The following is a 27444-nucleotide window of genomic DNA, read 5'->3' on the forward strand; positions in this document are numbered from 1 at the left end:
ATAACTACAACTATCTTCCCATACTCCTCATGCTGCATCCACTAACACACGACACATGAAAAATCTCTTTTTATTAATTATGAATTTAGTCAAAGTAATAATACACAGCAGAAGCTTGCTCTGATACCACTTCACTCCGCATTTGCGCATGACGAAGTAGCCAGACTTACTGGAACTCTGAAGAAAAGAAATTAAGGTGTAATTCTTCGCAGCTGGATGTTACACCATACTATTCCTTCTCTTCCCAGTGGAAAAGTGCTATCTGTCTACACATCAAAATACTCAGTATATTACCAAGGAGGGTATGCTCAAAGCAAATTACCACAATCTCAGAGAGAGTCATGGTAGGCTGTCATTCTTGACAGCATCCTTCGCTAACAACTATCTTTAGCTTCTCAGCTGAACATTCCCACTATGCCCTGGCCTTATAATGCCCTTTCATGCAAACTCTGCCCCTTCCCTCGTAGCTCCTGCACTTACACAACACTGTCTACATGTACTGCTCTTGTATGTTTCCTGGCACGGGAACAACCAAATGCCACAGTTTTGAAGCAATTCCTAGTCAACCCTGTGCACCTCTCAGGCATAGAGCAGACACAAAATCAGGTTAGCACATAGGTTTAAACTGACTTCTGCAAAAGCAGTTAAGCTAGAAGCACCAGCATATCTGGCCTCTTTCCTCCTTCTTTCTTCCCTTCTACTCTGTAAAGTAGGCTTGCCCACCAGATGGCCCTGCCTCTGGACCTTACCTGTCAGTGTTGTGAGGGTCAGTGTATCTCAGGTAATACCAAGCAGAATCAACAAACGTATCCATGGTATCAATTTCTCGCCTTGCTGCTGACTTACACCTGAGCCAGAGAGACACATAAGAACTATTTTTAGGTAAGTGACAAGCTTGGCAAAAAGAATAAACATGTACACAGTGGCCATAAAGAAATTTAGATTTAAAACTGAAAGAGTCCGAACACCTTGAAGAGTGATATGTTCACAAAAAGTCCAATGTGAGTAATAGCACCATCTCTCCTTTCCCCTCTGTCCCAAACGAAACAAAATACAAACCAAAAAAGAGCCAGAACAGCCATAATATAAAGCAATAGCAGAAGACTGCACAGTACAAGACAGCCTTCTCAATCACATGTTCCTGAATTTTTTTAGACATGTCATTAAAAAAAAAGACTAAGCAAGCTTTAGAGCATAGACAAGCATACTTCGCCTTAAAGTTAGTGGGTTCTGAATATATATCACACTTGCTAGGTACCAGCAAACAAATCATTTTATAAACAATTAACAGAAGGAGCAGGTGTTTGCCTCTCACTGATTCTTTTTACAAAAAGGTCTTTGCAGATTCCATTTATAAACTCTAGGAAAAAAATGAACTTAGTTCAGTTTCAACTTTCACTGAGATGTATCAAATCTCTTCTAAAACTTGCAGCACAATTTTAATTTGTAATTACTGAGAATCGATTTTTTGCTAGGAGTTACACTGGCAGCACTGAGAAATAGTTTTAAATGACATTTTAGAAGCTCGGGTTATTTTCCTCTAATTTCTCCCAAACAAATTATTTATTTGTAGGAGTCGATAATTACATTTAATAAATTTACATTTGTTGTAATAGATCACTCTTTAAAACCTTTACTGCGAAAACAATGCAATTTCTCTAAAGTAAGACTTTGCAACCTGTCACAAGCTTGTGCATAATATATGTAATAAGTATCACCAGCTATATGTATCAAATGGACACAATTTATAAATGCATGCTAAGTTACATGCATGTATACATGAAATAAATTTACTTAATAAATGGGCTTTTGCTATTTAATTTTTTCGAGCTGCGTTCTTAGTCTGTGATCAAGCTTGATGGTTGAGCTGCAACATGTACCTGCCTGTCTGCCTGATACTTCAGCCTGGCTTGCCAAGGCAAGTTTATGAGAATATCACAGGTTTAGCATTTTCCTTCACTCTGTCTCTGCCCCACATCCATCTCTATCAGCAAGCTTTTCTTTCAACAGGAATAATGTAGCAAAGGAATTTTACTTCTTTGTATTTGTTTTGTTTTTAATACAGAATAACCGTTTTATTAAATTTCACATATAAGCAGACTTGGCCAACATAAAACTGCATTATACAGAAACATTGAAAAGCAAGAATAATTTATAGTCATTGAACCATAATTATATCTGCTTCATGCCTCTGCTGTTGCTCGTACTCTAAATGGACATGGCTCGCTAACACAGAGACAGCATGAACATCTTTCAAAATTTATGTAACAGGCACAATACTGTAATTTGATTAGACGATATTCAGACAACTAACACAATTACCTGAACTTGTGTAACAATGAATAACTTAGGCATCTCTTTCCATTTATGATTGCTAACATTATTGTAGCTCAAATCTGAGTACTCACAGACCTTCATATCTTTCCATCTTGCTTTCCTTATTAATTCTAGATATTAAATGCAACTAATGAAAAAAAGTTCATTATGGGAGAGAAGGACTAAAGGAAGGAATGACATAACTTTTCAGAGCAAGGAAAAATGGGGGGTAGGAAGTCTTTGCACACAAAGGCAATAGCTCAAAGGATTTGAAATTGTAGCAGACATATGGATGATCAATATTGAAGACAACATCAAGTAAGTGAAAATAAAAAAGCCAAATAAATGTGATAATAATAATAATAAAGTTATTTTCAGCAAACTCTCATGTTCTAAGCTAAGAACTGATCCTGTATGCCGTTATTTCTGATTAAACAAATGCCCTTGATTAACTTTAAAGTATGTCAGCCACAACAACTATACAGAAACAATAACGATTTCATATACATCAAAAGTACATTGTTGCACAGTAAGCAATAAAATTATTTCTGAATTAAGGTCAGTAAGAAGCCAGGATTGTAGACAGTAGCTTTCAATAAAATCAGAAAAAAATTTCAGTTAAAATTGGCAATTTTAGACCAGAGCATTCCTGCGGACTTTACTAAACCTGAAGATCTTAGCAAGCATCACACTTTAAAATATGTTACTACATGTAATTTAAATAGGCATATCTGAGAAGAAATTTTCTAGGCAGAAACATGAAAGTAAATGTGTGTTTTATTTAAAATACATGTTATCAACAAAGATCAAAATACATGCTTCCAGAGAACCACAGAACTGCTTTGCCTAAACTACCTAATTAGAAATGAAAACCACACTGATATGCTATCCTGGAAATGTTAAAATAAAGTGGCTTGTTACAAAACTGCTGCATTGTCAATGAGAGCCCTATGTCCATTTATAAGTCTGGTTCTCTTGCCTGGCAGCCTGACAATGTACCTCCCATTTAGTCAGTCTGTTAGCAGCAGTATTGCATTACACTGCTGATGAAAAACTACTCTGGGATAACTCACGTTCTACCAGTTCTTTCTGCAGAACCTGTATGCACACTCCAGAGTACACAGTATCTAAGCAGTCCCCAAGATCAGACACCTGATTTTCATGACTTATCTCTTGCTACTTAATTTGAGCTGTTTCATTTTTTTTAACAGCTGGGCTACTAACAATAAAGATTGCAACATTGCCAAGATGCATATACTTACTACCTCCTTCAATCTGAACTATAATGCTGTCATCTGAAATGTACAGTGAATGTGATTCTTCATGATAAAGAACAATATAGCTGAGGCGACACTTTATTGTTGGACTATTGTTAAGAAAATGAACACAATATTAGTTTCCTTACCAAAAGGAAATATTTCAGTAAACATCATAAGCTTTGTATGAACACTGCTGGTGAAAAGTAATTAAAATTCTTGCAGTAAATAAAGTGAAAAATACTGTTAAGAAAGGGAGGGCAGTGAGGAAACAATTCTGTTTTCCCTGTTTTCATTCCTCCAACTTCAGATCAGTGAGCTTTGCTTCAGCTTGTTTATGAAGCAGCAGCAGTGGGTGTCTGTATTGCAAATAAGGAGTTTTATGGAGTATATAATGAAAAACAAAACAAAACAAAACAAACAAACAAAAAACCCTACACTGGGTCAGACTAAATATCCTGATGGAATAGTGTCCTGTCTCCGAGTGGTCAGTTGTCAACACTTATGGAAAGAGCACACAGAACATGCAAGTACAAAATTGATCTCTCTCAGCCTGCAGTAAATGCTACATTTTCTTACCTTGGACAGGCACAGTTCACCCATTCTGGAACAGTTTCTAAAGGTGAAGCTCCCTTCCCTGTGAAAGTGGTTACACTAGGCAGCACCACAGGTAAATCTTCAAAAGGCACAGGGACAGTGCCACATGTCTGACAGTGAATGACAGGAATAGGTGTTCCCCAGTACCGCTGTCGAGATATTAACCAGTCTTTTAATTTGTCACTCGTTAGGTCTCCACCTATTCCTTTATTTTTGGCCTGCTGGGTAAGAGCTTTTAAAGCCTCCTGCCGAGTCATTCCTGTGAACTGATTAGAAAAAAAAGAATCAGAAGAAAGAAAAATTCATACTTTCTATCAGGGAAAATGCAAGAACACACAAAAATTCACAAATGCGGTTTCAGAGAGACAATGTTTAGGAGCCTCGTATAATCTTCCCATTTCTTAACATCTTCCTGTCCAAGAAGCTATTCACATACCAATTACTTGATTCATTTAAACCCTCTTGTTCAAATGACAATGTTCTTGATGTCCCAAAAAGAAATACGCTAGGAAAGAGCTTTGTAGACCCCTTCAGCCTTTATTGGCAGCTCTTCGCATTTTCTGCTGATATCTTAATCAACAGCTTTATGCTGAAACTTCCAGAATTTCACCAACACAAGGTGGAGACTGAGGAAACGTGAATGGTAAACCATCTTTCTTTCTTCTGTATTCATTTTGGGTTATTCTATTTTTTACTTTCGCATACACCTTAACCATTTAGACCCTACCTTTCATGTAAGAGTAGACACAAAGTGCATGTTCTACCAAATGCATCTTCTCAAGAGCTATAACACCATATACACTCGATTTAAAAATAAGATTTCCATGTCACTTCATGCAGGTATGTTACCAGAAAGCTTACACCACATTTCAATTAATACACAGAAAAAGTGTTTAGCTTAAAAATCTATTCAGATGATGAAAAATGAGAACCAGCTTTTAACATGGGATCAGTTATTCAGTTTCTATTATAAAACTGAGATCAATTCTGCATCTTCCACTCATGCACAAAAGGAAAAAAAATCATTTTATTGCTACAGAAGGTCAAGGGAGGTGATTCTTCTGCTCTATTCTGCTCTTGTGAGAGCCCACCTTGAGCACTGCGTTCAGCTTGGGACCCCCACCATAAGAAGGACATGGACCTGTTGGCCCAGAGGAGGGCTATGTGGGTGATCAGAGGGCACCTCTGCTACGAAAAGAGGCTGAGAGATTTGGGGTTGTTCAGGCTGGAGAAGAGAAGGCTGCGGGGAAACCTTACAGTGGCCTTCTAGTACCTAAACGGGAACTACAGGAAAGTTGGAGGGGGACTCTATCAGGGAGTGTAGTGAGAGGACAAGTGGTAATGGCTTTAAGCTAAAAAAGGGCAGATTTACATTAGAAATTCAGAAGAAATTCTTCACTGTGAGGGTGGTGAAGCACTGGTGCAGGTTGCCAGAGAAGCTGTCGATGCCCCATTCCTGGAGGTGTTCAAGGCCAGGTTGGATGGGGCTTTGGGCAACCTGGTCCTGTGGGAGGTGTCCCTGCCCATGGCAGGGTCGTTGGAACTAGGTGATATTTATGGTGTTTTCCAACCTAAACCATTCTGTGATTCTGTGCTTTTATGATTAAATTCCTCTCAAAAATTTGGTTGCATACACCCAGTTTGAGTCTTAAAAATATTAAAAAAAATAAAAAAAAATCCCTTTAATCAGGCAAAGTATTTGGGATGCTCATGAAAACAGCTTGCATTGTTACTGTAAGTTAGAAAGAACTCCATACTTGCATACCCACCTCTCCAGAATTAATGACTTTCTCCAAACCGTTTGGCAATGTTTCAATGACTTCAGTGAAAGAAATGCCCAGATTCTTAGCTATTGCAGCATCTTCTGCACTAGTACTAGGAATTCCTAGGGAAAAAAATATGCTATTGACTAACATGGATATCAATCACCAGTTTGGGGATAAAACTTTTTATTTCTATGAAGTGCTCTTTTTAACAATTTATGTTTGTCCAAAAGGGTTTAAAAATGTAAGAAAAATAAAAAATGTTTTCCTGTTCTTTAAGCAGTGAAATTCAAGCAGCAATAATTTTAGACACATTTTCTCAGTAAACTAAATGTTAATCAATGTCTTACCTCAGAACAAGCTGAAAATGAGATGGTTTAGAAAAAGCCTAAAAATAATGCTATACAATTTAGACAAATAATGCATTTTAAATACAATTATATTAATTATATATAGCATAAATATGTATTTAAGTAATAAAAAATTAAATTCAATTTGCTAACATGACAAAAATACGAAACAAACAGGTTAAACAGTCCTCTTGTTTCAATAGTACATTTAATCTCTTTCTGATTTCATAGCTTATTAAAGTGTACCATAACTCAATAGTCCCCAACATTACTATCCTTTAACTTATTACGAAAGACATGATTTGTTTATCTCAGGGAAACAATTTGAGTAACATCAGTTTTCTACTCAGAATATAGCTAGTGAGAGCACTTCCGACCACTGTTAAAGTAATTCCTAGAAGTCCCGGTATTTAAGGCCCCTGGTGCAATCTTTTCTTTCCATCTTCTTATTCAGGGGACAGTCTTACAATTTGAACACAAGTTTCTCTAACTCACATAAAACTTCTTTTTATTATAGCAATTTACCAGCATCACAAAATGACATGTTATCTTTAAATATTTCTCATTCATATTGATAGATGATGACTTTTTCCCTCTGATTTTGCTGCATGTATTTTAAAAGATAAATTTTTCCTGATTTGGAGGTCTACCTTTCATGGTGCGTTAAGAAATTTCTTAACTTTATTATTTCTATGTTATTTCAGAATAAATCGGTTAGTATCAGATGTATTATTTCCACACTGAGATACATCCTACTGCATATTTTTTCCTCTTGGTGATAATTTCTTTAATATTTTCAACGGTCTTGCACAATGACTGTCATCTTTAAAAGGTAAAGAAGCTTTTTCCAAAAAATTCAATGCAAACATCAGGTTGGTGAAAATTGTAATAATTCTCAAAATATTGCTAAGCACATTCAAATTATTAATACAGAAACTACTTTATTCAAAACCAGCTTAACAAGCATCTTTGATCAAGCAGTGAATTGCCTGCTATGGTAAATTCATAAACTCTGTCAATACGTGGAAATTCAGAAGCAGAAAACTAAAGAAAACCAAGCAAAACTCCCCTATGACAAGTAACTTCCTAACTAACAAAATACAAAATCACTATTTAATCTTTTCAGCAGATGTATGCTCTCACAATTTAAGGGCTCAATTATAGTGTAAAGTCTGAATCTTAATTTGTCAAAGAGCCCTGCAGTCTACAACAGGTGGCTTCACAATATGTTCTACAAATGGAAAAAAGAGGACCCCACTTTTTGGTCTTCCTTCTGTTGAAAAGATGTTGCTATAAAGTACTTTCACAAAGCTCAACAGCTGGCATCCAGAACTTCCTGGGAAGATCTGGGATACTTCCACCAGACATAAGGCCAAGGTACATGCCAGTTAACAAGCTGGAAGCTTTTAATGAAAAATAAGATTAGGTATCTCAATTATTTGGCTTCTCTTACACAAGGGGAGGTTCTGGTTTTCAAAAACAGATTCACTTCCAAAGTGTAAGATGCGGGCATGTAACAAGGAAGGTATACAGCCTAAGAGGATAATTTCAATCAGCCTTATGAGGGTCATCCAAGATACTTTTGCACAACATTCTCAGTAAAAGCAGCATTTAGTAGCATGGCACAGACACCTAAGTAGTTCTCCACAGTCAGCTAGTTTTATTCAGTTCAGTTGCTGTGCAGGAAAAGCCACCACTGGCAGTGGTGTAGAGGATGACGTAGCAGCTGCAGAGTGGGAAAGAAGTAAAAACAAAAGGGAGAAAACAAATGGGAGTTAAGGAATAAGGAAGGTAGTGCAATGGCAGGGCGTGTGTGTGTGTGTGTGAAGAGGTAGGAAAGAATCATATCCCATTAGTACTACCACAGAACGTTGCCTGTTTATTTCAGCTAAGATGAAACCACAGCAAAAACAGTAAACAAAAAGCTTGGTGTGTACTACTGATGACGATAAAGCTTGCAGAAAAAAGATGGACATAACTATTAAAAGTTAGTGCAATTTAAATTTTTTACTTAGAAGGACTGCCACATCATGTATGTACCTACCTGCCCAGGTTGAAGCGCTAGGCTCCCTGTACAGGAAAGGAACAAGATAGGCTGCTTCATGGGACAGCTTTGAGAACAGAAGCCCATTTCAGTTGATTCAGATTATCCACTAGCAATGTCCTTCCTCCTCTGTTTATGGAACCTCCTCAGTCCTAAATTAGGGGCCTAAACTTATGGGAATACTTCCTTTAGAGGGTATAAGACAACTGTCCAAGACTACCTGAACAGGGTTACTGCCTACTCTGAATTAGTTTCCTATCTCAACACAAATATCAGATAAAAGTCAAACTTGGAAATTTTGGATCTTTACTGGGGGAAACCTAAACCTGTCTGAAACATTTCTCTTTAACTATGCATATCATCTATGTAAGCATATAAAAAAAAGTCAGTTATTTGCAAGATGTTTTTGTCAAACAATGGTACAGTTCTGTTTTGATTAAGGATGGTAAGAGCCAAATATGCATGCACTGTAGGTAATCAATCCTCTTGAGATATGCAGATCCTCATATTTAGCTCATTAAATGAACTAATTTTATAATATTTCCATTAAAATGCATCATCCTGTAAACCTCTCCCCCAGACAGATTCTACATAGCTACTTTTCCCTTCCTTCTTCATTAATGAAGAACAGTAATGAAGAACAGAGTTCCAAAGTCCAGAAGGGAACTGCAATGATCAAAGATTTATCACAAAAGTATCTGGTGCTCCAACACAGCAGCTGAAAACTATACTACTCTACTTCCACGATAATTGTCACATACCTATTTTAGTATCAAGAAAATTCTCAAAACTTGTTGTTGCTGAGATTACTATGGGAATCTCTTGATTGGTAAGCAAATTCACAGCTGTCACTGAAGTGAGTGAGTCTGAAAACAAATGATCACAATAAGTAAAATATGACAGAAGATATGCTAAGAACACTACTTACTGTTAAAACTCAGTTCATCTTATACATTAAATTTATATTACAATTTTGTTTAAATAAGAAATAAAAAACGTAATCACATTTCTAAAAAGTTCACAGGTATTAAAATCCTCAGTAAGTCTGACATGACTGATAAATTTTCATGATTAGAAAACATTTTTATAACAAACACTTGAATAAAACCTGAGTAAGATGTGGACTACAATAAAAAAAAATCCTTGATCAAAATGCAGGCTTGCTGCAAAGTTGTATGAATTGACTCTAATACATACTCACAGACATTACATACACACAGACATTATTCCAAAATTAAGCAGAACATTCAGTTATTTAGATGAATCTGAAGGGAAGCTTATATACTACGCTTATGACTTGCTTTCTTATAGAAGGACTATGCATCACTGACCAATGTAAAAAGAAAATCTAAATAACCAATTGATTTCCAAACAGAATATTCATGTTGATATTAGAGATTGGCCTACAGAAAATATCTTGGAACCAAATGTTCACAGGAAAGGGGAGTCAGAGGAAGAAAATCAAGGATGAGGACTGTGATAAACTGAAATTGACTGTGTTACTTTGGTGTCCTGGTAAGAAGAAAATCTAACTTGTACATCCCGAGTTTTGAAGATTCAAAATCCAGATCTCAATTTGGACCTGTTTCTTGATATTTTTTAGTGCTTTTAAAGCTAAAAGCAGCTTCCAAACTACTATGTAAAGAACTGATGCTTTTGAAACTCCGTCATGTGCATTAACACTGCATATCATGTGATGCAGCAGTAAAGAAAGCAAACTTATTTAGTCAAACGTTCTGCAGTACAGTGCCTGCCCTTGATAAATAGGATCTTGGGACCTTCAGTGGTCAGTGAAAGTATAAAAGGCCTCCATTTTTAAGACCTATTTTTAGAGACTCACATACAGTAGATGAAATTTATTCTTATTTTGCACGGATGAGGTACCAAATCAGTGTTTCAGGAATATGACTCTCCATATGATAATTATAATACAGACCACTGAGAGTTTCCTTTCGCCCACCTTTGTGGAAAGCTGTGGAGAGTCTGAGGCTTACATAAAGTCTGCCTTAAATAAAATAACAGCATTCTAAAGAACAGGGCTACTTTACCTCATCAGCCTTTCAAAAACAAACTATATACTTATTTACTTTACTACTTTTTCAAATTTCAGGTCTCTGAGATATACATATTCTAGAGAAAATTTCTCCTGTTCAAACCATTGCACTTAGCTTTCTTCCTCTATTTAAAAAAAGGTACAAAATGAATAATCTCACTTTTTAAAAGCAACTAAGAAAAAAGCCTTGTGAACAGGAAGCAGAGTGGGTAGGGCAGACAGTTTTTAAAAATAACCTCTCTCCCACCCAGCAATAATTTTGATTTTATGCTGGAACCCAAAATAGTAATTCTCCAGCTTATGAAGACGCTCTTTCTTTTGCTCACATCATTATTATAATAGCTGTAAAGAAATGATACTACAGTTACAAATGTAAAACAATGTATGTCTGGTATTATAATGAGCTAATGAACAATGTAAGGGTCAAATCTCAGACATATCACACTTAGAAGGTGACTTAGAAGAAGACTTACCAGATTCTAGATTAACATAAATTTTTCTAGGCAAAAAAAAAAGAATGCCTGAAAACTGGTTGCTCACTTCTATTTAAATGATAATAGCTCTGATATAATATAGAGATATAGCTCTGATAAAATACAAAGCTTTACTCTAAGAGTACAGCTATAAGAACTTTAAGTTACTTTGCCATACTGCATCCTTTTTTCTCCCTTGAATAAATACATACCATCTTAATTATCTAAATTAGAACACGGTGAAGAAAGGGAGTTACAAAACTACACTGGTTGCAAAGAAAACAATAACAATAAAAAGAAATTATTTTATAATGTTATTGATGATTTATTTATTTATTTTTGATCTAGTTAATGATGGAAATATGGTCTATTCAAGGCCATCTTACGTTTCTTTTGACTTCAATGCCATTGTTGACCCTTATTAAATAACACGTCTGAAACGCAAACCTGAAAGTCCATGTAAGAATTCTTTTCTTTTACGTTCTCTTCTTTGGAAAATACCAATCTGTGCCTTTGAAGTGCTCAGGGAACAGTACAAAATATCAGCCAAGTTCAACTGAAGTATGTATGTAAGTACATTTACAAGTAGCAATAGTAGAGTTATGATTCTGGAACTGTTTCCACTTTAAAGCCTCTTTTTGAATGTTTTATTGCTGTCATTAATCTGAAAGTTTCTTAATGTAGCTGAACCAAAAGGTGAAGTTTACTGTTAACAGAAACAAAAAAAAGCCTTTCAAATATTTCCATGTAAAACTAATATCAAAAATATACTGCTGTCCACACTAAAAACAAGTTTTGCAGTTGTGTGGTTTGGCTTAAAGCACAAAGATTCAACAAAGATTCAGGCACATACATGAATGCACACAAAAGTGCATTTCTGTGGTTAGTGCTTTGTTTTTCTGAATTGTATGAATTAAAAATTTGTTCCTTTATTCCTTAACAAAAATTCTCCAAGCTTTGCTTAGCTCTGAGACAAGGACTCTACATACTCCACACATTCAAGCTCCATTTTTCCTGCTACCAAGCAAATGTTATTAAGGTTATAGAAATGAAACACCTCAAAATAAAGCAGGTTCTTTGCAACCACAACTATTTCCCACAAGATTCCTGCTTCATTTGCTGTTGACATTGGATGTTATGGAGACAATGAAACCAGATTTTTAGCCACATTTTAGAAAAGAATAAATATTGAACACGAGCCTGAGGTGGAAACATAACATATTCAATATACTTTGTATTTATTCTTGTGATTTTTACATTTTCCAAACAACAAAAAATGTTAAGCCAAGGATGTAGAGTACAGACACAGTGCATGGTAGGCACCTTTAAGAAACCAATTAACACTAATTAAAGAAAAAAATTACCACTTATTTGTATTCTCTGTACAGGCCAGGACCTACCATAAGGCTACTCTGAATTTACTCCATTAGAATCTTGTATTAAATGAGGATCTCCATGGCAGAGTATTATTTTGCTATATATTGATGATCCACTTTGCTATGTATTAATTATCTGTTGTCCTCTTTATGTTCCCTGCCAGAGGAAAATGACTGTTAGTGCAAGAGCTGGTTCCACACTCTGTGCTAATGACAAATTACCATATAGTGGTAATGGCTATGTGGCCAATGGGCTCATGTAAGTCAGAGTTCGAGTATTCATTTCTATTATATGAGGAAACAAGAACCTGTTCCAATACTTTGATATATGTGAAGTTTAACAGCCATTATAAAAGGCAAAAATTCTAACGTAACTACTGTTACTGTATCTGAAGTCAGGACAGGCTGGTATGATACTTTTTGACATATACAAAGGATCAAAAGGAAATGTTCCTTCTTAACAGGCACAGTTCATGCCTAGCTGGACACACATTTTCTGAAGATCATTCTTGAAAATTGATACTCTTTTACAACGAAGTGCAGAATGAGAAAAATATCACCTTTCCCTGGGATGAACTCCCTCTGAAAGACTTCCTTCAGACTGCTATTCCCATGCAGCAGTCTGTGAGTCGGTAAAATACATAAATGGGAAGCTCCATAAATGGCTTCAGGCGTATAGGTGTAAGCTGCTAGCTTCTCCTCTGTTACTTCACCATTAACCTGAAAAAAAGCAGAAAATATCCCTGATTAATTTTTTTCCTCCATTAGAAGTGCAGTGGTTTTACATTTATTTTCCTACTTACACAATTAACAGATCTACACCACCCTATAGACATATATAATTCTAATTATATATTATATATATATATATAATATATTCTATATTATATATTATATAATTATTATATATATAGTCATATATAATTCTATATAATTTCATTGTACTACTGAGCCACATTCAGTCCCTGGTTAAGTAACTCAGAATCCTTCTATTCACTTCTAATATACAGTGCTCTGATTTCAAGGAATGGCAATAGCCAAGCCCACCTAAATCAGATGCTACCTTTAAACTCTAAAGTGAATTTTCGATTTTCTTAGCTACTGGGCTTTCTATCACACTTCTCTCATGAAGTAAATGCTTTAATTTATGTACAAGAGTAAATTTATAGAAGCTGGAAAAGGTGTCACAAGATTAAAACAACTGGACATAAAACATGAGTAATAAACACGGGGGGCTGCTTATGAAATTACTACCTGAAACTATCGATAGGCTCCATATTCTATGTCAATTAACTGTGGATTGTGTGAGGTTCTTAGAAGAAGATTCTTCTACAACAAGAATGATACATGTTTTCAGAAACAATTGATCAAAACAACTTAACCTCAAAAATATACCTTTTTAGCAATGTGCAATTCAGAGGTACGAAGAAAGTTCAAACTGTCTCAATTTGAGGTTCCCAGAAATCTAGCATTTTAAAATAAGTCATTTTTAAAGTGTTAGACCAGAGTAAATGAAAACAATAAAACTTACAAGCAAAAGGGCTGAAATTCCATTAGGGCCTCTGAAAATCTGAAGGACTTCAGATTTTCCCACTGTTCTCTGGATAATTACAATTTTCTTAAGGTTCCTCTTTTCTTCCACTGCTTTCTTTCTATCCAGACTTCTCTGTAGGTCTATTACCACCTAATTTTCTGTTTTTTATCATTTTACCGTATTTAATAAACAAGACCTAACTAAAGCGGCATGACTGATGTCAGCCTGGGTCTGATGGAGAAGGTGCTGTGCAGAGAGGAGCTAAAGCATAGCCAGAACCCAGCTGATTTGTACAGTACCACTTGATACTGCTCATGGTACTGCTCCCTTAAATATCCTGGCTTCCAGGAATGCTTATTAGCTGGCATGTATTTTTGCACAAATACACATAGCCGATTTGCATCCAGTTTTGCACTTGAACACAGAACTGCTTTTCTAAGAAGGACAGCAGGGAGTATCACCCCAACACACAAATGTTCTTCAAAAATCAATGCAGGTCCAGGAATGAACATATAACTCTAACTTTTAGTAGGTTTTACGCTTTTTAGATCTGAAAACCTGTCACATTATGCATTTCAAGAATTGCATTTAGCCCAGCCAAGACAGCAGTGTTGAAATTTCTGACTCACCTTCAGCAAGAAGTCAAGGGAACATCCAACGCAGTCACCTATCCAATTTGCTTGCATTTCTTTTATACCGTACCATTCAGGGAGATCAGACAAAGCATCAAACATAGCCTGATGCAATAAAAGAAATAGTTAGGATGTTCGGCTTTTGTACAAATGCTTTTATACAATGCACATAAATTAATACTATGGGTTTAGTTGTAACTAACAGCAAAACAATAAGGTGTTGGTCAAAGATAGGAAGAGGTATTTTTATACTGCTGCTGCTTCAAATTCATCCTTGAAAATAAAATCATCTTTGAGAATAAAATTAACATGGCACAAGAGAGAGGTACAATGACTTCAACCAATATCCTAGTGTTATTAAAAGAGGCTGTGCTTTTGAACAGACTAAACCTTAAACACAGAACAAAACCCCTGGATAAAAATAACCATAAAAAATATTCCTAATGGATATGAACTGTACGAAGTATAAGTTACTTAATGAGCTGAACAAGACTACTGATAAATAAGAGATGTGCTTGCAGTTATGAAGCCTACAATTGGATTAGTTGTTCTAAACAATAGCCTGGAGATGGCAGTCAGACAAAAGACATTTACATATCCTAAAATTTTCCAGCTCTGACTTAAAATGGCAAGCTAGTTTCCAGCTGCCTATCCACTTTCTGTGTTTCTTACTGATATTTTACCAAGCACGACCATGCCTCTAAAACTAAGTGGGATTTTCAGCTGATATAATTGTATAAAAAAAGAAACGAAGTCATAACCATAAGGATTCACGTTAAATTCAAAACGTGAGTGTATTACAACAGCTTTGAAATACACAGTGCAGAAAAAATTAAGTGTTTGCTCCTTCATTAGCCAGAACGTCTAACAGCCATACCTATAACTTTCTATGTTTATTTACACTCAGCAAGAGATATATCCATATATTAATGTGTTTTCTAATGTATGGCACAGAAGCATGATGGACTGACTATTCCAACTAACATTTGCCTAAAGCCAATATGCTTTTAGTAAAAGAAATCTATAAAAAATTAAAGGAGAAGAGGTACAACGTGCTGGATAGCTCAAAGCTCATCTCAATTTTCACTTCGTAACATTTCACATTTCTGTTATGAATACTCCATGACTGTCCAAAATCTTTACTTTGGCAGAAGTACAGCCAGAGGCATGAGTCACTCGGACAGATGGTGAACAATTACAGTTAAAATCCAAGAATAAGGCAACATGTTGAATAATTTTTCCATTAGCTGTGACTCCAACATCAAACATCCAAGCTCTTTATTATCTCATTAACTGCTAACAACCTGCAAAGATGGACAGGACCTATTACATTCTGCTCAAATTAAATAGTTGGAAGTTCGATAATTACCGAATATATAATTCATCTGTTTTCAACTGTTATATTTTAAGTACATTTGGAAATATTTTCAAAGTGAGTTGCGTAAAATGTATTAAAAGGATTATTTTCTAGTTACTGTTCTGTTGTATATCTATCACTCAAAGTAAAATAAATGACATATGCTTCATAAATCGTAATATTACACCAGCACTTGGGATTAATATTGCTTTCTACATCTTTAAGAATCAAATTCCTTCTCTGATGATTTATAAATAAAAGAATGGTAAGGTTTTGGAAGTTTTCAATCATACTGTAATTTTAATGAGTTTTAGTTCACAACTGTGAGTGTACTATATCACAGAGAATCCCAAAATCTCATTATTCTCATAAATTTAAGTGATCCAGAGAATACTGAGCTTTATCTGCTGTGAATAATCCACATACAGATATATCTACCAAAAAATAAGAAATAACTGTATATATCTACAATACTTGGATACATTCTTTGGAAGCATTTTATGCAATTTATAAAGTATGAAATTGGGCCAATACAGAGAGAACCGGCTGGACACATTAGCAGATTTTTATAAAATCTCTGCTTGGATATCCATCCTAATCTACATTGCATTCTTGCTGGCAGATGCATTTAAGTGTGCGTGTGCTCTGCTGAAACAGGCTATAATTGCTTGCCAGAAAAACTGCCTAGATGTTTTTTTCACTGCAGGATTAATACATCAAGACCCTTAATACCAGTGTGATAATGATTTTAACTCTAGTTAGCTGGCCTGATTAGGAGTTACAGGCTATAGTTTGTCTGAGTCCAATTCTTCTCTTAACAATGCAATTGCTTCACACAGCTAAATACGGTATGTAAGAGCCAAATTTGCTTCACCTGAATGAAAATAACGGAACTTATTCCATATGATGACACAGCCTAGCAGAGTATAGAAACACAAGCCCTTCACATCTTAATGTGTACACGAACAGTAGTACAATGTGATTAATTTTTTTAAAATAAATTCAACATGGAAGTATAATTCCCTGCTCTTTGTACACAGCACACTGCTTTGGTTTCTTGTCCAGGCTACAAATGACAAATAAAGCAGAAAACCAGCAACCTGCAAAACATGAACACTGTCTGTAGTGCAATATAAGAAAAAACGTATATAGGATGTATACATATGTCATTGTAATGGTTGCTGTAAACTAACCTAGGATACTCACTAATGCAGAAGTAGAAAGGAGAATTAATTCTTACACACAGTAATGTACTTCTATATTCAAATGTAAAAATTTACATTCTGTGCAAATGAGGAGTTTTTTAAAAACTGCTTGAGGGAAAGTGAACACTTTTCATCTTTAAATCCAACAGCATTACACTCTGCAAAACCGTAACTCTACAAATTTACATTAAAACTATCAGTAATTTTAAAAAGGCATATGTAGCCTGTCTGGGTATGTGAAACTTTTTGAATTGAAGCTGACCTAAGCCAGCAAAAAAGTTCCTGAATAGTATAGACTACATTTTGAAAAGTTAAATATTAACTCCATGAATTTTGCTTCCATGTTCTTTTTGTAAAATCACTGACATGTTTGGTAAAACATCTTCTGAATTGTTAAGTTAGTCTGATGAATTTTCTGCCAATTATCCTTTTGCAATCACTGACATGATTCCTTAAACAAAAATTCTGACTCCCAAAGGCATGCACATAAGTCCTAGTCACCTGTGCCACCAGGTTTGTTAACTAGGTAGCACAGAAAAAACAATCAACAGGAGACACAAGAGAATTCCCAGCGCACAGGGAAATAAACAAAAATAAAAACACGTTGGATTCTGCCATATATGAAGAACAAAGACAGCGTTACAATCCAGAAAGTAGAGAGTGATAAACCTATCAAATGAACTCCATTTTTGAATTTCTGTTAATGACTCAGTGGTGAGAAACTTGGAAATATTAGGTAGCAGAGCCTGTTTCTACATGGAATACTTTCATTTTTTATGGCTTGGGAAGACACAAAAGAACTTCAAATGCATGCATCTAATCACAAGAGAAATTACTCCTGTCTTAATTAAGCACAAGGCAGAAATAGTCAAGGTAAAGCATTGTACTGGATCTGGCTGGGATGGAGTTAACTTTCCCCCTACCACGGTGATATTCTGCACCAAATGGCATCACACTCGGCAATAAAAGCTGTGGAAGGGGAAGGAGGGTTGGGGCTCTCGTTATAAAGACATCCGTCCTCTCAAACAACCACTACGCATGTTGAGGCCCTGCTTCCTGGGATGTGGCCAAACATCGCTCAGTGATGGAAAGTAGAGAATAATTGCTTTCTCTCTCTTTGCTTCTGTGAGGCCTTTACTTTTTTTGATGTTTTTTCCCCACTTTGTTTTTCCTTTAATTATATTAGCCTCATCTCAACCAGTGAGCCTTTTTTTTCCTGTCATATTTTCTCGCCCCTGTCTTCCTTAGAGGAGAGGGAGTGAGAGCGGTGTGATGGTTTAGTTGGCCGTCTGTGCGAAACCAGCGCAAGCATAAATACATTTTGACAGTCTTCCAGATCTGAAGATCGACAGACACAGGAAAAAAAGCTAGAGAAATCAAAGCTACATTCAGGGCTGAAAATGTCTTCAAGGCTCCTACACCTTTATGGAAGTTTGACTTAAGTGCTGGAGAAGCTGAAGATTCAGGATAAACTGATGTTCCACAGGACTGTTTTACTCTTTCAAAACAGCTAGAAAATTCTTGCATAGCTAGAAGATGAAAGTCAGCCAGTGAAGATGATCAGAGACGCACAAAATCAAGATGAATTTGCTGTAAATTCATCACAGATAATGATGACCAGGTCTGAAACTAGAAATAATGTACCCCGAAAGTGGATGACTAATTTCACATATCCAACTGTTTAGTCTGTTGAAGATTTACAGAGAAACAACTTTTGCTTAGCAATCTTCAGACAAAAGAAAGTACATAAAACCAAAGAACAGTGGTGTTTTATAATTTCCCAACAGTATCTCACACCAAAAGTTCCCCTGCTTGTAGTTCAAACAGGAACATCTACAAAATTCAGTCTCCAACTTTGGGAAATACAATTTTTAATGGGTAATGCCTGCCACTGATTTCTTACTGAATAAGAGTATTTCAACTTCTCTATGGTAGTAAATGCAATACAATGAAACATCTAAAGCTATAGAGACAAACATTTATTCTACTACCAATGAATTCACTTGAATGAAGTTGGACAAATTTGCAGTGTAACAAGAATAAAATAAAAAGGTCAGCAAAAGGTTTTATTTCAAAAGCATTCAATTAAAGAACAAAAAATTAAAAGCATAAGCATTGCTTTTAAGGAAGAGTCAAAGAAATATTCAAGATCTGTTTGGATTAAAATTAAATTCTTCAGTTTATTTGATCAAGCTTCCAAAAGAGCAACCAAATATAAACTAAAGATTACACAAAATCATTTAATAAAATTTAATATACTAACTGAAGTACAGGAAATCAAAGTTAGGCTGCCCACTATTTTATTTTGCATTATATTGCATAGTTCCAACTGTGATTACGTGGTACAGCTTCTGCTAGGAGTTTTTAATCTCTTCTTGTTCTGGTGTTGTTTTTTTGGTTTTGTTTTTTACCTTCAGTAGTTGCTGTCTGTACTGTCATAGGTCACTCTTGACTCTTATTTCCCATGTGTGAAGTATACTGAAAACATATATAAAGAAGGAGCAATAACACAGATATTGCCTGTGCTTCAAATTCTTCCCTGTAACTGTCTGAACTGTCAGCGGTCTTTCCCTTTCTCTATAATTTATGGTCAACAAATGGCTCTGGTTTGACTACGTGTAACTGAGGCAAATAAATGACATCTCAAAAGCAAAAAGTAAACACGGTGTTCTTTTCTGGAGTTCTCCACAGTTGTTCTCATAGTAGCAATTACCCAAGACAAAATATTCCCTTTCCAGTATAGCAAAGCATACCTTTGGGAAAAAAATATTAATTGATTCTGTAAATATAAAAGCTCTCAAAAATATTTGTTATCACTTTTAGTAGCGCTCAGCTTTCACTGTTTTGATAAATATTATACCAAAAAGAAATTAAATTTATATTACTGTAGCACCAAATGATATGCTGCATTTATACCACGATGAAAAAATCACCCTGGTCTAGAAATCCACAAACATTTTCCTGTCTTGTCAAGCTGACAAAACAGGTATGATTTCTTTATTATAATGAAGTGCTAAGAAAGCGGTGGGGACAAAGCTCTTGGTTGCCATCCAGAAAAGAGCTTTCAATATGATTCAGGAGGAAGAGTTTCAGAGTTTTATCTGGCCCATTTTGTTGGAAGAAGACAACTATGAGCTAGACCCCAAATGTGGGAAGTGAAAAATCACACATAAAGCATGAAGACCCAAGGAGCTAGCATTTCTATTCTCCTCATAATGATGAGGCATTACCTCACACTATGAAATCCAAAGCACTGTCAAGATTCTTAACATACTAAAATGCAGTACTTCAGTTTCATTACAGGGTAAAAAAGTAACCTTTCTCCTTAATAGCTCACAAATAAAATAGAAAACAAAAATCAAGAAAAAAATGATTATGTAAAAATCTCTATTATGTTCAGACCAAAGGACCTGTCAGAAGCAGCACAAACCCAGAAAACAGCTGGAGAAGAACTGGTGGAATTGTTTGTTGTTTTGCCTTTACAGAGTCAGTATGATGCTAAACGTCAAAGTTCCCACACTCACAGAATGTGAGGATTTGTTTCCAAATGCCTTTACAAAATAAATAATTAACAAAGACTACTACTATTTATCTAAATGAAACCTTAACTTAGAGTTTTGGCAGAACTTTGTGGACCTTGTCCATTTTCCCTGTATTTAAATTAAATGTACATGTACTATCTCAATGCTGTGCAAAAAAAGGGAGATGATTTAAGATAAAACTTGAAGTTTCATAGTTGCCTCTATTTTGTTTTGTTGAAAAAAATCTGCTAACTTGGATGACTTTTGAATAATTCAAAAAAAATATTTGGGGTTTTTAAAAATCAAAAAAAATCAATAAAACCTGAAAATATATACTGTATTGAATCAATTTAGGAAGAACAAGTGCTGTGCAAAGACTAACCTTACAGATTTGGATTTGAGGACTCAGTTGACTGTGCCTTAAAAAAGAACACACTAATAGCAATTTCCAGGTACACGCAGAACATACTAACATTTACAGATAGATTTTTCCAATGAATCTGCCTACAGATTCAGCTGGGTAACCATAGAAACTAAATGTTTTAGCTTAAAACATCTTAAATGCACAGACAACAATTTGAATAATAATAACGCCATCAGTTTTTAATAATGCCATGCACTATACTTTTATCAAAGAAATCTATCTAAATGACAGTTAAAATGTTGCTAGAATATCCATAAAATGTGCTATATATATTTCACATATACTTTTATATTTTTATATTTACTTGACAGTTTAAAAAATGGGTCATGATTATTTAGATAACCAAAATACTTCCCGTTAACTGTTTAACACATGGTCAGTATTTCTACCCCTTGAAAAAAATACATTGCCAATGGTAAATTGTCATATGAGCAAACACAGCTTTGTTTGCATTTTTTATTTAAAAAAGAACTATGAGCAGGTGTTGTAACAATAAAGGATTCAGAGTAAATCCACAGAAGATTATTCTTCTGGAAACAGCAGAACCCTAAAGAATAAAGTGTGCATATGAATTAAACACAGACTCCTGTAAGCACGCAACATGACTTCATAGCCCATTACAGATCATGTAGCTCCTTGTTGCTATCTGACTAGCACATTAAGCAAGCAGATGAAGATTATGCTTGCTAGTATTTATTTTTTATTAAGGTTATGAGATACAGAAGATAACAGAAACAGATAAAAGAGTGAAAGAGAAACACAGATGACTAGAAAGATCATCAATATGCAGTATAAAGAGGTTGTATAGTTACAACAAGATAATATGTGGATGCTCCAAGTAGAAAAAAAAAGTACGCATACATATTATTCAGCTATTATTGCTAACTGGTATTTTGTATGAAGAATTAAGGGATAACAGATTCATTAAATATATTTTAAATGGATCCCGATCTATAAAAATAGTTATAAAAAAGGGACTTGCATTTTCCTCTAAGCCACACAGGTAAGGTGTTACTTACTAGAAATAAAGCGTTTTTCAATATACTGTCCCCACTGTGTTAACTTAGAGAAAACTCAGGAAGGAATATAGGATTTGTAGAGAGACTTGCTGCAGAAAAAGATCAGGGAGGGTGAAGCTTTCTGGCTTTTGATCTTGTATTTCTGTACACTTTTCAGAAGAAATAACAGTCACCATTGAATGTACAAGCAAAAGGTGACCAGAGTCAAATGGCTTTCCCATGAGATACCAAAAAACAGATTCAGGTCTCACTGGGGAAAGAGGAAGGGGAGAGGCAGAGCATATTTAAAAATTACTAATCCTTTAAAAGTAACTGAAGAGGGAAAAAGTACAAATCTTCCAGCAAAAGTGCAAGGATTAAATTACTACCAGATAATCTCTTCGTGCCTCCCATTTTTAAAATTTCAGAATAAAATGTAGTGAAACTTCAGTGAATAACAGAAATCTAGCCATACAACTCAGCAAAGTCTGATGCACTTGCACTTCACCACTAGCTTTTCCCAAAGCTTGTTAAGAACATCTTACATAAGGAATAAATAAATCTGCTCGGTGCTAATAAACTTGTCCAAGCTGTGAGATACAGGAAAGAGAGGGCAGGTGGGTTCTGATACAAATTTTGGCAGTGTGGCTTAAAGACCTAAGGGCTACTCTACTGGTAGAAAATGTAGGTCTTTGGATCATTGTTGGTCTTTGGAATGATTTCGACCTCACAAATCTGGCACCATCTGGCTTTAGCTCTCTGGACACCCTCAAAAGAAGCAGAACTGGACAGATGTACATCAACTGGAACAGGAATGAGGAATGAAAATCTCAGGTCCAGACAAGTCTTAGAAGGCTGAACCCCCTTCTTCATCCTTAAGTCAAAAAAGTTGATCATCGGAAATGCCCAGTCCCATCAAAGATAATCTTTGTAATGTCCTCTCAGACTTCCCATTTACAGGGGCCTGACATATGAAGTACCATAAGTAAAAACGCTTTCTGCTACTCTAGTATGCTGGAGTATGAAGGCTCACTTTAGGTGCCTGAAAATAACTGAAGAGAAGATACTACATACATATTAATTGCGAGCCCCAAACAACTGAAGAAAAAAGGGAAGTGATACGATCTTGGAGGTCTTTTCCAACCTTAATGATTATATGATTCTATACTACCTATAAAGAAGCTGGTATTATTCTGGTATATTCATTGATTAACTGCCAGGTAAGGATAAAAAATTATTTGTCGTACTTATTTATCATTAGGAGCACAAATACCCAAAGTCTCTGAGCAGCAAAGACTCTCAAGAAATGAAGGCTGTATGGTAGTGCTTATGGTCCATGACATAAGGCAAGCAAGTCTCTTTATGGAAATAAGTGTGTTCAAGACCAAGCGACATGAAATAATGCCCCCTGCTAAGTGAAGGTATTATTACTACTAATGTTATCATCCTAAAATCATATTGGTGGTTAAAGATGTTCAGCTCAGAAGTCAAAGAGGTATCTTTATATGACACACCTATTAGGACGAGCCCTATAAAATCCAGGCCCTCCACTCCAAGATGAAAGGCGCTGTGAATGCGAAAGCTGAATGAACTTCTTGCTCTTGATAATGCCAAGTCTCCTGGAAAGGGCTTTTGAAAGAGCTGGGGAAGAAGGGTTGAGGAATAGGAAAGGATGATTGCTGTAACCATGCTGTTCAACACTATGCTATTTAGGATGATACAGATTCAAATCAACTGTCAACAGCCTGAATCCAAACAAGAAGAAACAGGTTTAGAAGAAAGGACTTATATCTCTTACCACCCCTTGAAAAGCACTTGGAATGACTACTGTAAGGGATACAGAAATATGTGAAAAGTTGAATTTTGGAGATAGTTAGTCAAGATATTCAGACAGAGGAGCCAAAGCTATAGCACTTAACATCAGTAATGTGGCTTCTCTCAAGATGCTATTGTGAAGCTTGCTGATTATGTCAGTGTGGGCACACACAGCCTCTAAGAGACTGAAATATTTTGCTCATGTTAGCTCAGAGACAGTCTCCCTCAGATCGGCAATCTTCAGTTGCAGCTTGCAGTTCATGGGCCATTTGGAGCTGTATGGCCAAAACAGTCTTTTTCAGAAGGTAAGACACAACAGACCATATTACCTAGTCATTTGTGATTTGAAAGGAAAAAAAAAAAAAAAGGGAATTTATCTTAATCTTCCAAACTGATAAATCCGTCTAATATCAGATATTGGATATACAATAGCATATAATAGCAGAGCCTGATAGTCTCCTATTCTTATTTGAAGGTTTGCAAAAAAAAAAGTCTTTTTTCCCCTTCTACAACCAAATGTTTAAAGCTCTTGCCAAAAGAAGCAGAGTGAGACTGCTTAAAATGTGCCAGAACCACATCAAAAAACGGGAGTCAGTGGAGGGTGACTGAAAAGGAAAATCCAAACCACCTGCTGATAACTGGTAGCATCTGTCATTGTACCAAGAAGTGGGAGCACATGAAGGCAATGCTTGCCAAAGCACTTGAGCTGGGAGCAATATGGCATCATTCATCAACTTGGTTGTATGAGCTAACATAGACCTACAGAATATCAATCAAGCACAGAACAAACTTTTGGGAAAGCTTTATAGAAATCTGTAGAGTACCCACTGTCCCCTGTAGTAACACTTAAAGGTTTGGCAGAGATTGATATAAACACCTGTCCCCAAATAGAAAGTAGAAGAAGCTCTCACTCATGATGCCACTGAGATGTTAAGCAGCAATGTCTACGCTTTTACAGCATATCCCCCTACCTTTTTCTAGGTAGGGCATATAGAAGTCACCTGAGGTGACATCTTTTCGGGTGGAGATAAGGGGTTGTTGTGGATGTACAAGGTCCTTCCTGGCTTCATTTAAGCCTGCTTACTGGAGAATGAGATCTGGGAGACCCGATCATCCCCAGAGCTTATGCTTTCCTGTAATGTCATTTCTTGGGTCAGAGACTAAAGACAAAAGATAAATCCTTCTCTCTAGAGGAGGGTGGATATTGAGCAAGAGGTAATAATCCTGTAAGCCAAGGGTGTTCCAAGGTTACTGAAAGGTTTCAGATTCAAGGTTAATGAAAAGCTCCTCTACCTTTTTTTTTTTTGTGAGTAGCTATTTTAAAGCTGATCCACTTCACCCCTCTCACTGGGAAATAAGCAAACAGTAATTTGGTGCAAGCAATGGATACAACCCAGAAATGCTAGCCATTATTTTCTACAATCTCTATAAAGACAGTAGACAAAAGATGTAGCAGTAAGCAGAGAAACTCTAGAGTTCCCCCCCAGCCTCAAAATGGTGAGCTGGGGGCAGACCCTGAAACATGATAAAGTGATCATGAAATCTGATGACAAGAGCACTAATAAAGAGCTCAGGACCTTGGGATCATTATGTGATTGTGCAGACATGCTCAATTTTTCCTTCAGCTATAGCAAATGTTTCCTCCTTACTGCCAGAACAGGCAGTACAATCAGAAAATGTGCATCTTGACTGTCTTCTACACATACAGAAGCCAAGGATCGGGCAGAAAATCAAAGTTTTCTCTCTTCATTATGAAGGGACCCAAAGTGAGATCTAGATGCCTTCTACCTGCATGATGGTGGAAATTTGGCCTCTTGAATCTGAGGCTCAGAATAAGGGTCAAGGATGATTTTTTAACATTTTCTTGGGAATAACTTTCTCAATCTGTACTTGAAGGCCCGATACATAGAGCATTTGGATGGAATAAGGAATTCATCCACCCCAAACAGGAAGCAATTTTTATTTCAGAGAACATAAAGCCAGTAAAATTTTGTAGCAGAATTCCTAGGTGTGGAAGCTATATTGTCCCATCACAAACAAAATTTGAGTTCACAGCAACAACAACAAAAAAAGATGCTTAAAGAACTTGAAAATATTTTTTAAATTACAGATAATCAAATAAAGTGGAATAGGAAGGAAAGTAAAACAGAAGGTCCTGATGAATCTTCAACAAAGAGCTGTTAATTATAATTAACAACTGGTTCAGACCTGTTTATTTCAACACATGTTGAAATAAACTCTAAGTGACAGGCTGCACTCCACTGCTCATACCATGAGCATAGGTCCAATGGGTTAATAACTACACTAGCTAGTTTCTAGTTCAAAACACTGCACAGCTGTACACTCTAAATATGATGCAGATAAACACTTCATGTTAAATATAGGATAACAATGTGTGAATGCGAGATACATTAATTTACCTCTAATTTATGCTTTCACTTTCTTCATAACTCAATCCCACATCAATTACTTAGAATTTTTTAAAGAAATGAACAGAAAGACTTCAAGGATAATCATTTTTACATACATACACAGAACAGGGATAGATCACGTAGATCATTATATAGTTATATATTACATAAACATGTGTATATAGAAGACCACATTCAGCTTGATGAATATTTCTAGAAGAGTCACCTCCTTTATATGATACCACAATTTCTGAAAGGTATCCTCATACCTTTGCATAAGCAGTAGTTTTGATAAACCACTGTTTGAGGTACTTCTGTTCCACTTTTGCTCCTGAACGCCACGAACAACCATTGTCATCCACCTGCTCATTAGCTAGAACAGTTTGATCCACTGGATCCCAATTGACCAAGGCCTAAAAAAAAATGCAGGGAAAAAAAAGTATTTTAAGCAGCTATTTCAAAACCAGGATCTTACATTTTAGATACCAGAAGGATTATCCAGAAACATTTCTTGGGCCCATCTTCTACATTTGGATAACATCCACTTGAATCAACAATATGGACTCAACTGAAGATGCTTTGAATGTTCTTCTCAGAACGCAAAAAAACCCCCCCACACACAAAAAAGCTGTTGGCAGCATTTGTCATGATTGATGGGTAAGTGTTCCAATTTACAATACTGCAAACTACATAGTCTGATGCTTAAAAGTTGTCCAGCAATAATCCAAAAGTGTTGAGAGTAAGACTGAAGGGGATGGATGATTGAGGATATACAACTTGAGAAGACAGGGTCACATAAAAGCGTTATATTAAAGTGAAAGACTTGTCATTTTCTGCATATATCTTGTCAACTGCGCGAATTACTGTTGGAATCATCTTTCCTACCAGTTATCAACACAAATACATAAAAGAAAATTAAAAGTGAAATAAATGTTGGTGTTTAACTCTACAAACACTGTATTTTTGAGGGCTAACTGAAATACCAGACACAACATGGTGGGGAGGGAGAAAAAGCACAACCTACCCCCACGCAGTATTGAAAAATTTAGTTGACCATTTATCAGAAAGGATGTAAGACCACAAAAGAATCCTAAAAGCAGTGCAACAGTCATTCCAGAAGTGGCATCCATGATAGACACTAACTTGAAAAAATGAACAGAAACAAGCAATGAAGAAGAACAATGCATCATATTTATTGAGTGTTATTTAGTATTTGAGCTGAATCAAAGTCAAATCAGCTTGAACAACAAACATCAGCTCCAGCTCCACAGCACTGAAATACATTAAATGTTATTGGAAAATTTTAAATACATTCTTTG

The 27444-nt window shown here is 35.8% G+C and overlaps 1 protein-coding gene across 4 annotated transcripts in view; it reads right to left on the reverse strand.

Moving 5' to 3' along the window:
- The window catches only part of LARS2 (leucyl-tRNA synthetase 2, mitochondrial), a 93946-nt gene that overhangs the window by 33951 nt on the left and 32551 nt on the right, over positions 1–27444 (reverse strand). For all 4 annotated transcript variants that reach the window (XR_007707876.1, XM_035549952.2, XM_050709004.1 and 1 more), the window contains 7 exons: positions 26395–26538; positions 14392–14499; positions 12789–12948; positions 9088–9192; positions 5939–6054; positions 4152–4435; positions 750–848 (listed from right to left, as the gene is read on the reverse strand). Coding sequence is in view for 3 of the 4 variants with exons in the window: in XM_035549952.2 (XP_035405845.1) it covers positions 750–848; positions 4152–4435; positions 5939–6054; positions 9088–9192; positions 12789–12948; positions 14392–14499; positions 26395–26538 (1016 nt within the window). In the remaining variant the exon portion in view is untranslated. The remainder of the gene's footprint in view (positions 1–749; positions 849–4151; positions 4436–5938; positions 6055–9087; positions 9193–12788; positions 12949–14391; positions 14500–26394; positions 26539–27444) is intronic.

Source organism: Cygnus atratus, chromosome 2, assembly GCF_013377495.2.
Source record: "Cygnus atratus isolate AKBS03 ecotype Queensland, Australia chromosome 2, CAtr_DNAZoo_HiC_assembly, whole genome shotgun sequence".
NCBI classification, from domain to species: domain Eukaryota; kingdom Metazoa; phylum Chordata; class Aves; order Anseriformes; family Anatidae; genus Cygnus; species Cygnus atratus.